At 37.8% G+C, this 15,133-nt stretch overlaps 1 protein-coding gene across 4 annotated transcripts in view; it reads right to left on the bottom strand.

Annotated features, from left to right (window-relative positions):
- Nucleotides 1-14,539, bottom strand: part of THUMPD2 (THUMP domain 2 tRNA and snRNA guanosine methyltransferase) — a 35,909-nt gene extending 21,370 nt beyond the window's left edge. For 2 of the 4 annotated variants that reach the window (XM_025927229.2, XM_086700442.1), the window contains exons 1-4: nt 14,392-14,539; nt 6,016-6,151; nt 3,487-3,896; nt 2,236-2,313 (exon numbers count right to left, since the gene is read on the bottom strand). In XM_025927229.2, the coding sequence (XP_025783014.1) occupies nt 2,236-2,313; nt 3,487-3,896; nt 6,016-6,151; nt 14,392-14,517 (750 nt within the window). In that variant the 5' untranslated portion in view covers nt 14,518-14,539. Of the gene's footprint in view, nt 1-2,235; nt 2,314-3,468; nt 3,897-6,015; nt 6,152-14,391 lie in introns of all 4 variants that reach the window. The other 2 variants (XM_025927228.2, XM_086700441.1) reach the window with 2 other exon arrangements.
- Between the last annotated feature and the right edge of the window lie 594 nt (nt 14,540-15,133).

The following is a 15,133-nucleotide window of genomic DNA, read 5'->3' on the forward strand; positions in this document are numbered from 1 at the left end:
AAAAAATTCTAAGGCCTTGTTTATAATATATGGAAAAATATCCCATTATATATATATATATATATATATATATATATATATATATATATATATATATATTTTTTTTTTTTTTTTTATTTAATTTTATTTTTTAATTTTTTTAATTTTTTCATTCATTCTAAGAGAGAGAGCACAAGTCAGGGAGGGGCAGAGAGAAAGAGGGAGAGAGAATCCCAAGCAGGCTCCGCATTGCCAGTGCAGAGCCTGATGCGGGGCTCAAACTCACAAACTGTGAGATCGTGACCTGAGCCAAAGTCAGATCCTTAACCAACTGAACTACCCAGGTGCCCCACTATAATATTTTTTCTTGGGCAGAGGCAAAGTAAATTTTCAGTACATTCCATAGGAAGATTCTGAGGATAGTTCATTATATGAGGTATTATATATGGAGAATCATGTTCTGAAGACATCTTGGGTTCTTTCTTCCCTGGGGTTCTCTGAACTATGACTGGGTCAGACTTTTCAGCATTTGGGGTTAGAGAACACTTTCTAACCTTAATTCTTTCCACCTTAATTTTAACTTCAAATTGAGACTTGAGGTCACACAGGATCATCATAGGCTACACATATTTCCAGGGTAACAATTTTCTTCAGGCCAAAGATATTATAGCAAGGGTAATCTTTTCTCTCTCCGCTATCCATGGGTGAGTTTCTTTCTCTCCATTACCCTTCTTCTGTTAGGCCACAAAGAGGATTTAAATGTCTCAAGTTATAATTAGTAGCCCAATTAAATTTTAAAAGTTAGAATCTTACTTTTGTATAGTTTGATGAAGTTTATGGAATATTCTAACTTCGTTGTTTGATCTCAAGAGCATTTGATCCCTGATACTTTCACCCTAAAGTTATTTTTACTCTATAGTTTAATCAGAATTACTCCAATATTGACAAATTTTTATTACATACCGAATGATCTGGAGTGGACTCCAGTTAGTCCATTAAATCCTTGATCAGCAAAGTAAACTTTCCAATGTTTTGCATTATTCATTTTAGCAAAAGTATTTATTAGGATTCTTTTCTATTTAAAATTGATACTAAAGGTAAGATATACTGATATTTTTATATATCAAATATTATTGAGAATAGCTTCTCCCACTATAATTTTTCTATTAATTTTATCAAATAAAATCTGTTAAGATTTGATTCTTCTGTTAATTTTGTTCACAAATTTTACTGTGTGATTTTACTGTTGTCAATTTTGCTCTGTGTTATTTCTACCAATAATAGCTATTATTAATTACATTAAATACTGATAGGAATTAAATTAGCTATATTTATTTAGGAGCTAAAACTATGAGGAAACTAATTCTCAGACAGTGAGATGGGGCCAAGGGGAAATGGGGAGACTGAAACTGGCACAGCACAAGATAAGGGAACTGGTGAGGGGAACTGGGAGGAGGACCCCCTCATGTTACAACATTCTTGGGGTCAAAATATTTTTCATGACAGTAATGAAGGACATACACCAGGCATTACTTTGTAAAAGTGAAAATACCAAATAGAAACATTAAAAAATGAAACAACACAAAATGTTCTAATATGGCCAGCTATTATTCTATTTAAAGCTATATAAGAATAAATTTATGAATCAATGAATCATGAAAAGGACTAAACCACCTGTCAAATTTATCAGATAGTTTTCAAAAAAGTGAAGAATATTTTTTATGGCTAGCATTGGTTTCCCCATATAAGTGTTTTACTTTGTTCCAATGAGAAACAGTGAAACCTAATTAAATTAATTTTGAAAACAGAGAAAAAAAAGAAAAACATAATCCCAGAATCCTAACAAAGCCATATTAACATACTATTGAATTTTGAGTGGGCATTTTTGTTTTCTATTCATTTTCCTTTTTTTTTTTTTAACATTGGCTAGATTTATTTATTTATTTATTTATAGAATTTTCTATTTTAGAGATTTGTTACATATTCTAGTGATTGTAGAGGTCATCTCTAAAATTCAACTGTGGCAAAATAATTCCAACCCCAAACATCTTATTTGGATAAGACATTTTTACAGTGAAAAATACTAGGAAAATTATCTGCACTACTCCACTATTAAAGAGAAAAGAGACTGCTGGATCCACGCAGACATGCTTTTTAAAAACTCTGAAGCAAAACTGAAAAGTACAATCAGGATAGCTGACGTGGTCTTTAAACAATTAGGTTATAGGCACAGAGGATAAAATGAACATTCAGTACCTCTAAATTTGGATTCCTCAAATCTGCTTTCCATCCAAACTGTTTCATAAGAGCAATTCCAGTTATTCTTCCTACCTCCTGGAAAAGCAGAAAGTTACAGAAAGGAGCACTAAAACTGAAAATTTTATGTTTAAATGTAAGCAAAAACTAAGAGAGCATGCAGAAAAATCAGGTCAGACTATTTGATGGTAACTTAGGGCTGCAATATAAGAATATGACACTAAAGCATTTTCTCTTCAAGGCAAGCAGGCTGCATTTGACCTCTTCACCCCCCAAAATATCTTATGGCACTGATGCTTCCTCATGTGTAATCTGTCTTCTTGTAACTTTAGAGAGCTGAAATAACCAGATCGTGAATCGATAAAAATGGTCATTGTGGGTTTTAGCAAACAAACGCAAAGTGAAAGATGAACTATTTCAGCAACTACAATCCTGTATGTTTACAAATTACCAGAACAGTAGCATTAGACTCAAACTTTAGGGTTTATCTGATTTTAAGGCTGGTGAAAGGACTCAGACCTTTGCCCCCCGACATCACTGAACTTTGTAAGGGCCGAGTAATAAAGTGTTTTGAAGGAAACCGTGGTATTCGCTCTCACGGAGACCTCGAGTGTCTTGTGCATTTGTGTATTTGCAGTCTGGGTCCTGGTGACAATCACACACACAAGGCAGAGCACAGAGCAGCCATTTAATAAACACAGGACTGAACTGAAGAGAAAACCCAAAAGGTTAGGACAATAACACAGGATTTCCAAACGTCAAGAATACCTATGAGTTTAAGGGAAACTTTGAGCGAGAAAGGAAAAAACGGAGGTGATTACATGGAATGGCATACTATTACTCTTAAAGCATCTGAGGTGAAGTTAAAAAGGCAAATGCATTTTTAGGGGTGCCTGGGTGGCTCAGTCGGTTAAGTGTCTGACTCGTGATCTCGGTCCAGGTCACGACCTCACCTTCTGAGAGCTTGAACGCTGCACTGTGTTCTGTGTTGGCAGCGTAGAGCCTGCTTAGCATTCTCCCTCTCTCTCTCTCTGCCCCTTTCCCGCGCTCTCTCTCAAAATAAATAAATAAACATTAAAAATTTAAAAAAAAAGAATGCATTTTTTAAAGAGATTTAATTATATGACATTAGGCCTAGTGATGTGCCTCGGCCTACTTAACTGTTCCGTGAAAGGCTGTCATCTCATTTTAAAGCTAAGGAGTAGTTAATTCTTTGAGAAAATGGAACCCCACCTTGGGAGGTAAGTGTACCTGTGCAGTAAAGGTCTTTGCAATAGCTCCACTGCAGCGACAGGAAACTCTGAACGTCAAGTTTTTCTGGTTTTTGGCATCAGCTGCTTTTACTACATCGTTCTGAAATGCTTCTTGAGATTTTTCTCTTTCAGTGAGAAAATCTCCTTGCTCCTGTGTTTCTTCTTCCGTTTGCTTTTCCAGCGAGCATTCCCCACTCTCTTGTAACACTTGCAATTGTTTTGTTTTTAATTTCTTAGCATTGATGATGTCATTTTCCTCCACTTTTCTTTTTGGTGGGTTAGCAGCTCTTTGAAAAAGTTTGTCCTTTTTTGCATCAAGTTCAAGAAGATTTTTCCAAGTTGAGATGGCATTCAACCAACTTTCTGGATCATCATTTATAAGTCTCTGTATCTCACTTAATATTTTTCCTAAATAAGTAAGATGTCAGTTAATCCTCTATTGAAGCTTTAAAGACAGTCTATTACATCCATCACCCCCAAATTCCATTACCTTTATTTCTTTAAAGTCAGTTTTATTAAACTGCTACATGAATAGTGAATTCACCTTTACCTGGAGTTTATATAATTTAACATAAAAATATTGTGCAGAATAAAGTTCATTTTTTTTTTTTTAATTTTTTTTTTTTCAACGTTTATTTATTTTTGGGACAGAGAGAGACAGAGCATGAACGGGGGAGGGGCAGAGAGAGAGGGAGACACAGAATCGGAAACAGGCTCCAGGCTCTGAGCCATCCGCCCAGAGCCTGACGCGGGGCTCAAACTCACGGACCGCGAGATCGTGACCTGGCTGAAGTCGGACGCTTAACCGACTGCGCCACCCAGGCGCCCCTAAAGTTCATTTTTTTTTAAACAAAGTTTATTTATTTATTTATTTATTTATTTATTTATTTATTTATTTTTAATTTTAACGTTTGTTTATTTTTGAGACAGAGAGAGACAGAGCATGAACGGGGGAGGGGCAGAGAGAGAGGGAGACACAGAATCGGAAGCAGGCTCCAGGCTCTGAGCCATCAGCCCAGAGCCGGACGCGGGGCTCGAACCCATGGACCGCGAGATCGTGACCTGAGCTGAAGTCGGACGCTTAACCGTCCAGGCGCCCCCAAAGTTTATTATTTTGAGAGAGAGCAAGTCAGCGCGTGAGCGGGGAGGGGCAGAGAGAGAGGGGGAGACAGAGAATCATAAGCAGACTCCACACCAGCAGCACAGAGCCCAGCACTGGCAGCACAGAGCCCGACGATGTGGGGCTCCAAATCACAAACTGTGAGGTCATGACCTGAGCCAAAACCAAGAGTCGGACGCTTAACCGACTAAGCCACCCAGGCGGCACTAAAGTTCATTCTTATATTTCATAATTAATATCAAATTATTTTAAAATCCTATAGAATTATCATGTATTTTAGCAAGATCATTTGTCTTATGATAATATATATCTATATCTTCAATATAAGCATAGGCCTAGAGTATGTATTGATCTTTGAAATAATGCAGATCTTGCCTATAAAAACTAAGTTAAAAAACAGAATAAATTGCAAAACAAAGCTTTGAAACAAGAGCAAATGAATCTTGAGACTGTCTTAAACCATACACTGTTAGCATACATCATAAAATGAGTTTTCATAAAGCAACACTTCAGATACACAACCCATTCATAAGTTAGGGACTGTCAGCATGCGCAACACAATGTAATCTTTTTTTTGATGAAGAAGGGTCATCAAGATGACCCAACAATAATTACAGTGTTCTCTAAAGATGAGAATGTAGAATGTTGGGATGAAATTATATCGACCCCATAGTATAACACCTTAGGATTTGCTTTAAAACCACATTTCTGCCCTGTCTTGATTTCTTGCCATTTATATCTTTACTGACACAGTTTAGTGCAGACTGTAATATTACATGATCTCTTGTGCACGATCAGCAATTAAAATGAAGTTTAAGGCAATGTTTAGTCTAGCAGTATCTGACTATTTTTGGTGCTTCTATTAAGATCCTTAAATTATTTTAGCAGCATGTGTATAAAATTAGCGAAGAGGGAATCTCTTAATTCCCTTTAGCTGTAATGCTTTATTAATGGGCATAAGTTTATTCAAAACTTTAAATTTAGGGTCACCCAAATAGGAAATTTTATAACATAGTATTTTTTCCAATTATATAATTCATCAGTTAAAAAGTACTAAGTGATAGTTTTGATCAACTTATTAAAACCATGCATTCCGGGTTATTATACACTTCTAAATCTAAACAGAAGCAACTGATCACATGTATCTTTAGAGAAGGTGTCTGATCATAATTAAAACAGAAGAAATGTGACTCAGAAAATAGGTAGCTGGTTGCAAAGAGACACAATTAGGTGATAATATGATTTATATGGTGATAGTATTCAGGAAATACAGAAAAATACATAATTGGTGATTCCACAGGTATGAATGAATCTTAAAAATATGAAATGGATACAAATTAATTATCAAGCAGAAAACTTTGGAGTACAATATATCATGTGGGTAAAAGCAATAGGCATATACTGTACCTTTACTTACAGAAGAAACATTAAGTGGAAACTGCTTTTTAATCAGCAAAAATAATCTTTCTGCAGATTTTAATTTTTTCAGCATATTTAAGTCAGAACAGGTGGTGAAGAAAACTTTTCCTGAAATATATTCAACCTAGAGACAGAAAAGATTAATGTAGTCCTATGTCAGAGTGAGAATCATTTCCCTTTTCCCCTCTAAATGAATTAAAACATAGCGTCTAGATTAACAATAAACAACCATTTCTGAAAGATGTACTACTTGTCAGACATGCTACTAGGCACTCAGAATACATTTTCCCCCTCATCCTTATAACAAACTTCTATGGTAGATTTTATCACCCCCATTTCTCAGATTATGAAACTGAGGCTTGGATAGGTTAAATAACCGGTATGAAGTCACAAAGTGACCAAGATCATAATCTGTGCCATGTTACCATTTGTAAAGTACACTTCTAGGACAAATCAGGCGTCTAGTCCAAGGTTAACATCATCAGTAGGGATTTATTAAACACCTACCTTGTGGTCTACCAGGAAACATGCAACATAAATCCTAAAGATGAATAATAATGTAACACGTACATATTGACATACAAATTAAAATATAATATTTACAAGAAAATAACTTGAATTAAACCCAAAATAAAAAAGTTGATATGTAAATGCATTGATAAGCTGTATGTACAATAAGTAGCACTGAATATGGAACCATCATTAGTAAAAGTCTTGGGAAAGAACTCTGTAAGATTTGAGAAGAGAGATTCTAACAGAAGAACAAAGGGCAAGATGCAGAGGTGGGAGTGACAGCCTGGCTGAAGTAAAGTGTAAGTCAGCATGGCAAAATTTGCTGTTTACACTGATTGATAGTGTCAGGTGGATGGATGGTGTAGCTCAGACCAGCTTGATAAATGGTCGTGAAAATTTGAGTACCCCAGATGGTAATGGTCAACCATTATAGACTTTTGATGAAAGCTATGACAGCACTGAATTAGCTAGCAGAAAAAATTACTTTGGAAGAGGCATAAAGTACTGAGTGTAGAATGTGATGTCAGAGGAAGAAGGAGACTACCAAGGTAGAAATAATGAAACTTGGCTGTGGAACTGGAAAAGGGATAACAGCAAGAAATATGCATCACCAGAAAGAGGTTTTGGAGGCAAGATGGATATGTGGTAAAAGCCAGCGAAGAAAGAAAATGAAAAATGAACTAACTATAGAGTCTAGAGAGGTATGGGAAATGGATCTCAAAACCAATGGAGTCCTAAAACTTTTGGAGTCAACCCAACCCTCTCAAGCTCAGGATGGATGTGGAATGCCTTAAAGTTTTCCTTTTAGCAGTGGCCATCAGCTGATTAATATGGTTCTCAGTTATCTCCTAGAACTGAGGTAATGGGGAATTTGGGGTTTCCCATGTGTTTAGGCAGCTCCCGTCCAATGGGAACTTGAACTCCAAGTGTTTTTGTATTTTTGATCTGACATGGTCTAATTAAGCTCTGGGGATGGTAATTTCTGGGGTTACCATTCTAGCTTGATGAAGAAGAATCTGCAGAGGAAGCCCTAGGTTGATACCAATTAAAGCCCAAATACTTCATTATAAGATTAACAAGTTTTGGGGATCTAATGTACAGCATGGTGATTATAGCTCATACTATATTATATAATTGAAAGCTACTAATAGATCTTAAATGTTTTTACCACAAAAAAGTAAATGGTAATTATGTGACTGGATAGGGGTGTTAGTTAATGCTCTGGTGGTAATCATTTGCAATTTATAAATGTATCAAATCAACATGTTGTACACCTTAAACTTACATAATGGTATATGTCAATTATATCTCAGTAACGCCAGAGAAACAAATAAAAATAAAAGCCCCAGCAATGCATCTGACCAAGATAGATGGAGAAAGCAGGGAATGAGAAGAATGTTTAGGAATCAATATTTGAGGTCATAAGGAAGTAACTAAAATAAGAACTTTTGGCTTCTAGAATTTACTTCTTTCTCATTACAAAGGTGATGTTTTCCCATGAAGTCAAAACTAAATACATACCTCAAAATGCTTGGAACTTGAAAACAAAATATTCAAAAGTAACTTTTATTAAATTTTTTTTTCAATGTTTATTGTGAGAGAGAGAAACAGACAGACAGACAGACAGACAGAATGAGAGCAGGCAGAGAGAGAGGGAGACAGATTTTGAAGCAGGCTCCAGGCTCTAAGCTGACAGCACAGAGCCTGACATGGGGCTTGAACTCGTGAACCGCAAGACCATGACCTGGGCCGAAGTTGGCCACTTACCCAACTGAGCCACCCAGGCTCCCCTTAAAAAGTAACTTTTAAAAAATTTAGATTTTATGTTACCTGACATAAAAATATAGCTGATATTAAAGCCATCACAAAACAAGTTAACAGACATGAAATACATTGCCAAGATTATGGGGTGATTGAAATAAGTATTTTACTGAAGATGTATGGTTTTAAGATTCAAGTCCTATAAACAAACTGATGCAAACATCTGGACCAGTGATTTTAATCTAAGTAGTCAGTGATCTAGATATTAATTTATAGTTATTTAACTGTACAAAGATCTTTTCTTACTTATTTGAAATATGAAGGGAAACAATTTACACAGCAAACTTCCTTTAAAAATATCATTATTTGGGGGTGGTGGGAAGAACAAATAAAGAACATGATTGAAAATCAAGTTAATTGAGAGGACCTAAAAGGTTTAATTTACTGGGGGAATCAAATCATAAGAATAAAGTCTTGAAGCATTAAAATGCTAAATATATTCTCAAAACCAAAAGCAACATTATTTTCTTTCTTTAAAAATTAATGTAAGGCCTACATTCCTTTTACAAGTAATAAGCATGTAATCAAAAGTAGTTTACTAAATTGCTAAACAGTCACTATGAGAATCAAATAATCATATACATGAAAGCACTATAATGTTGTACCCTTTGTGAAGATGAAGTATGGTATCTTAAAGCAGTGGGGAGAGTGAATTTTGGTGCTTATGACTTCAAAAATTGCTGAAGCTGGTGTTAACCTTTTCCTTTGTTGCTTGTAACTGAGCATATTCAATTATAATACTTAGGGGAGAAATGTGGCATTTTACAATACTTCACCCTAATATTTGTTACTTGAAAATTTATTTATATATACAATCTGTTTTTTCCATTTGGAATGAAATCATAACGAAGTGTCTAAAACCAGCTGGTTTTATGTCTAACACTTTCAAAGATGAAATAACAGCCTTTATTAAAGTAAAAACACTTCTGTTATCAGCTAGAATATCTAAGCAGTTAGCATTTTTGCCTTTCTTTTAAAATTCAGGCATTCAAGTCTAACACAAAAATTAAAAGTTTAAGTCTTGGCAAAATGCATAGGAAGATACGGAGATACCAAAGTTCTCCTAATTCTACAAATGCCATTTAGTTTTAGAATTAACTATACATTGCTAAATGAAGAGCTGAGGTGGTACGTGAGTTTTTTTGGTTCATTTTAGAAGAAAGGATTAAAAAATATATTTTAATTAATTCTTAAAAAAGCATTCAATCTGCAAGAAATGCATAGGATATTAAAAAAAATCAACCTACGCAATTTACTCCTTTAAATAAAGTAATTATGAAATAATCCAATTATCTGGTTAGCTCTACCCCACTACCTTCTATCACCATGACCCTACTAAAAAATGAAAAATTGGTTGGCTTATTCAAGTTCAGGTCCTGGGTTAAAAGTCTTTGCTATGTGGGTTTATAAAGACCAATTAATCCATTGACAGGGCCTTTCTGGCTAGCTGGTATTAGGCACACCTCTATTATACTGAATTTTATCTTAAAAATAACTGTTCTTGCTATTATTGTTATAATAGCAGTATTTAATACATTATACATTGTTATAGCTTAATTTTTCTTAATTTTAAAGCAATCTAGGTAAAATAAACATGTATGTATATAAAATAGTTTATACATATAAAAATACGTAATTATACAATATAAATTGAATATATAAAAATACCCAGGAACCTATAAATAAGTTTGCCCTACCACCAAGTGAAAAAAAAATCTAATCTGACTCTGACCAAACTCTAGATACAACTTACAAGATTCCAATTGATAGGAGATAGAGAGGACAGAGAAACATGTTAAACTACACTATGGAGATGCAATTAGCAATATTTAGATCAGGGGAACTTCTAGCAGTGCTGTCCAACAACTTTCAGTGATGAGGAAAATATTCCATAACCTGTGCTATCCAATGCAGTCAACACTAGCACATATGGCTTCTGAGCACTTGAAATGTGACTAATGTGCCTAAGAAAGTGAATTTTTTTGTCATATATTTTAATTAAAATAGCCACCATACCCTTTTGGACACCACAGCTCTAGACTAGGGCTCAGAAAATGAGGCCTGGTGAGCTAAGAATGGTTTTTACATTTTTTAAGGGACGTAAAAACAAACAATAACAAAGAAGAACAACAAGTGATCCACATATGTGAACTACAAAGCATAAAATATTTATTATCTGGCCTTTATTTTACACGTAGACTCCATGCACAGTGCAGAGCCCAACATGGGACTCAAACTCACACCTTGAGAACAAGAGTGGAGCCGAGATCAAGAGTCGGAAGCTTAACCGACTGAGCCACCTAGGCCCCCAATCTGGATCTTTAGAGAAAAAAATGGCCAACCCCTGCTCTAGACTATGGGATAAACAAACAACCCTGCTTCTTTAACAAATAATAAATTGCTGGTTGGGGGGGGGGGGGCGGGGGAGAGATGGAGGGGAAATCTACAGATTAAAAGAGGCTTAAAATTTTTTTTATAACAAACGAGATTTAAAAGAATATCAATCACAATACATGGTCCTTATTTGAATCCTCATTCAAATACACAAACTTAAAAAGAAAAGTGACATTTATGAGAAAGTTGAGATTTAAACACTTCCTAGATATTTGATAAGGAATTATTTTTAGATGTGATGATATTGTGGTTTATATTTTTTTTAATTTAAATTTTTTTGCGAGGGAGAGAGCGCGCAAGCGCGCGCACACGCATACACACGCGCGCGCGCGCGCAAGCGCGGGAGAGAGGCACAGTGAGGGAGACAGAGGATCTGAAGCAGGCTCTGCGCGCTGTGAGCCTGAGCCACCCAGGCGCCCCTGTGGTCTATATTTTTAAAAAGAGCCATTGTATGATGTCTTCTATATTACACTATATATATTATGCTGTGAGTCCTCTCATTATAGATATACAGTAGCCCCCTTATCCACAGTATAGCCTCCTGCCGTCACTGCATTTAACCAGTCACTGCATTTAACTGCGTGGTTCCTAAGCAGATGACCCCCCCCCCACCTGTGACGTAAGATCAACAGCCTAAGGCTACGTCAAGCACAATCCTCTTTCCGAAGTAGAAGTACCGTCAGAAAGTCAATAGTAGCCTAACGTCATGCGCCACGCTTCGTCTCATCATTTTGTCATCTCACATCATCACAAGAAGGGTGAGTACAGTACAAATAAGATATTTTGAGAGGGAGGGAGGGGCAGAGGGAGAGTGAGCAAGAAAACATGTTTGTTCACGTAAGTTTTATGACAGTATATTTTTATAATGCCCTATTCAGTTATTGTTAACCTCTTACTGTGCTTAATTTAAAAATTAAACTTTATTATGGGTATGTATATATAGCAAAACACAGTATATATAGGGTTGGTACTATCCATGCTCTCAGGCATCCACTGGGGGTCCTGGAATATGTATCTCCCACGGATAAGGACGACTACTATATAGGCAAACATTTACAGATGAAGTGATATCTTGGCCTTGCCTCAAAATAACATCGGTGGAGCGGGAGGGGCATTAATGGAGCAGAATTCACCGTGGGATCGGTGTTGCAGCGGGTCGGTGAGCACGTGAGATTCACCACACTATTCTACTTCGTGTATGTTTGAAATTCTCCGTGATAAAAAGCTTAACAGAATACACAGGACACTTTCTATTGCAAGCTGCATGTTGGAGGAAGCAACTGCATCAGTCCTCCAAGGAGGGAGAGTTTGCAAGTTAAAATGCAAACGATTGAGCTATGTACATTCCTACCAAAAGAAAAGTTTTGGGGGGTGGCAACTAGGGACACACATTTTCAACAAGCTCCCCTGCGTGATTCTTACCCACTAAAACACCGATTAGAAAGGCGTGACTAATCTGTAAAAGGAAACAATAACTTTCTAAATTCATTTTATAAATGCAGACTTCACAATATTAATTTTCTTGAAGCAAATCAAAGTTTCTAACACTCTTATTACTGCACGAATGGTTTCAAGTATTCCTGTGCAACTCATTCTTTGGGAACATTCACTGATCACCTACTAATTGCAAGACATTGTGCTACACGTGCTATCAATTTTTATCTCAAGGTTTGCTTTAATCCTTTAAAGTAGGTATAATCTTCTCCATTTTCTATCCAAGGAAAGTGAGGCTCAGAAATTTGAGTATTTACCCCAAATTCAAAAATCTATGAAAGGAAGATTAAAATTTGAACACACGTTTTTTGCCTCTGAGATCTACATACACTCTTTTCCACGCTGTCACAGAAATAACTTACAAGCTTCAGGGAAGTTCCCACTATAATTTAGTGTACTAGTAAAGCACCTGGGCTTCAAAGCAATAAAGATCCAGATACAAGTCCCAGCTCCACCACAGAGCATCAGTTTTCTCTTTATTTCTTTGTAAAACAGAGGGGGGAAATGACGTCTCCCATAGGATTCTTCTGTGGATTAAATCATATCATGTACATAAAAGTGTCGGACACGTTTTAAGTGCTTTATAAATGTTAGATGCTATCATTGTTCTTTCGGGATTGCTTTAACTTTGAGAGTTAGCGAACTAGAGATGACATTTCAGAAGTTATTTGTTCAGATCCCATTTCCAAGCATATCTGTCCTTAAAACAGGCACAATCAAAATATGGAAATCCCCAAATCTTGTGGTTGATTCCTCTCATTGCCAAGAAGTTTGTCCCTATAATTAATTGAACTTTTTTGCTGTGAGGAGACCCCCTCCCCTCACATCTCATTTTGTCTTTAGAGAAGATGGAGGACAAGCAGAGAAGATAATTTTGGTAATTCGACGTATTGCAGTTGGGTGAAGGCTTCTATTTTTCATACTAAGAGCTCTAGGTTAATATTAAAAAACAAAAACAAAAAACCAGTGCAGCATGATGTAATGGAAGGAACTGGACCTGGGTACTGGCCTGCCTGGGTTAAACATGATTATATACTCATGCTTGATTTCACAGCTTGGGTTTGAATCCCAGGTCTGCCGTTTTACATGACTTGAATAATTTCTTGGACTTAACCTGTGCTTCATTTTCCTTTTCTGTTACATGTAGAGCCTACCTCACAGTGTTGTGAAAATTAAGCAGGTGAGTACAGATTGAGGACCTAAGAACATGCTTAATCAATGTGGGCAATTCTTACATTGTTGCTTTTTTAGATTAGCCGTATTCAGCGCTCTATTAAATTCTGCGACCAAAACCACAAGTGGCTGGTAATCTAATAAAGCTGATGTCATTTTTCGTGACCCCCCTCTATCCCCCATGCCCCCCAACTCCCTCATTGCAGAAAATCCTTTTGTGGCTTCCAACACTATAGGGGCTGCAAGACTGACGTGGTCAATTTCATTTAGTAAGCTTTCCTTTTCCAAAAACACATGATTCACACTGTCATATACAGCCCATCAAGTCAGTGGAGTCTGTTTCTATTACATCTTTTCCCTCTGCTTTCAAGAAGCCAGCTCAGCATGTTCTAGGACCTAAACTCAAGTTTAAAACCTTGTTCATGTCATTGAAATTAACACCAGCAATTGTTACTTCCCTCCAGAAGCTGGACTACGAAGCCTCCAAGACTATTATTTTTCTAGCTACTATTTACTCGGTGTTTAAAGTGTACTTTACGCACCTTGTATCAATCCCATGGGGTAAATACCATCATTGTCAGGAAACTGACAAGTCCAGTAACAACCTGAAGGCTGTACTTGTATTTAAAGGCTGGAGAAAGGCTTCTGTGACGGGTCTAACTATTGGCACTATCCAGTACCTTCTTGTAAAGAATCTAGGAAATACCTTGCCTCAAACTCCTTCCCGCCTTAAAAAAAAATACAGGCATGAGAGATACGCGGTAATGTGGAAGGGAGAACGACTGGCGATTCTTTCCTGCAGTAATTAAAGGACGTGTCAGAACTCCGAGGCCTGGGGCTTGAGAGCTGGGGGGCTCGAGGCTCTTGCTTTCCAGAGTCTACACGGACCCTGGCGGGGAGGGAGACCCGGCGCGGACGGGGGCAGGGCCGCCCTCCTTCCCGCCCAGGCGCGCAGCGAGGCCGACTCACCTGCGTGGCCGCCAGCCGCGCCCGCACCTCCCGCATCAGGAAGGGCTCCAGGCCGCGGCCCGCGGTGCAGAAAAACCGGGCGCCCGCTGCAGGCCGCGAACCGGAATCTGTAGGAACCGCCGCCATGGCGGCTCGGGCGCGGCCCCGCCGCTCGGGGTCACGTGGCCTGGGGCGCGCGCGGCGAGTCCCGGCTCTCCCGGAGGCGGGCACTGGGGCCGCGGGGCAGGGTGGAGTCAGAGGCTAGGGTTGTCAGGGAGACCCGGGGTGACGGGGGCTGGTGGGGGCCGGTGGGGCCCGTGGGGGGGCGGGGGAGCGGGTCAGCTCGGAGGGGTGGCTGTAGGGCTCCTTGGTTAACTGCTCGGAGTTTCCCTGATTAGGTATTTGGAACTATTTGGAGTCACATATGGAAGGCATACAGTTGGGATCTGTAATTGGAATCTATATAAACGGTATATATCATCTAATCCATTTGCCTTATTTTTGAGATTGAGGAAGCTGATTCCTAAACAGGCCAAGGGACAAGTGGCATAGAGCTGAGGTTGGTCTTGATAGCCAATATAACGAGCTTCTATTTCTCCCAAATTTCTTCTCCCCTCTTCTTTATCACTCGCCATTACTCTCCTGACATAAGGAGCCCTATTCTGTCTTCACCAAGAATTGGGCCAAAGTTGGGAATCCTCAGGACCAAGAGCAGAAATTCTCACTCTCCAGTGGAATGCTTTTATGTTCACATTTCTTGCAC

The sequence above is a fragment of the Puma concolor genome, chromosome A3 (assembly GCF_028749965.1).
Source record: "Puma concolor isolate L17-30 chromosome A3, mPumCon1.1.hap2, whole genome shotgun sequence".
In the NCBI taxonomy this organism is placed as follows: domain Eukaryota; kingdom Metazoa; phylum Chordata; class Mammalia; order Carnivora; family Felidae; genus Puma; species Puma concolor.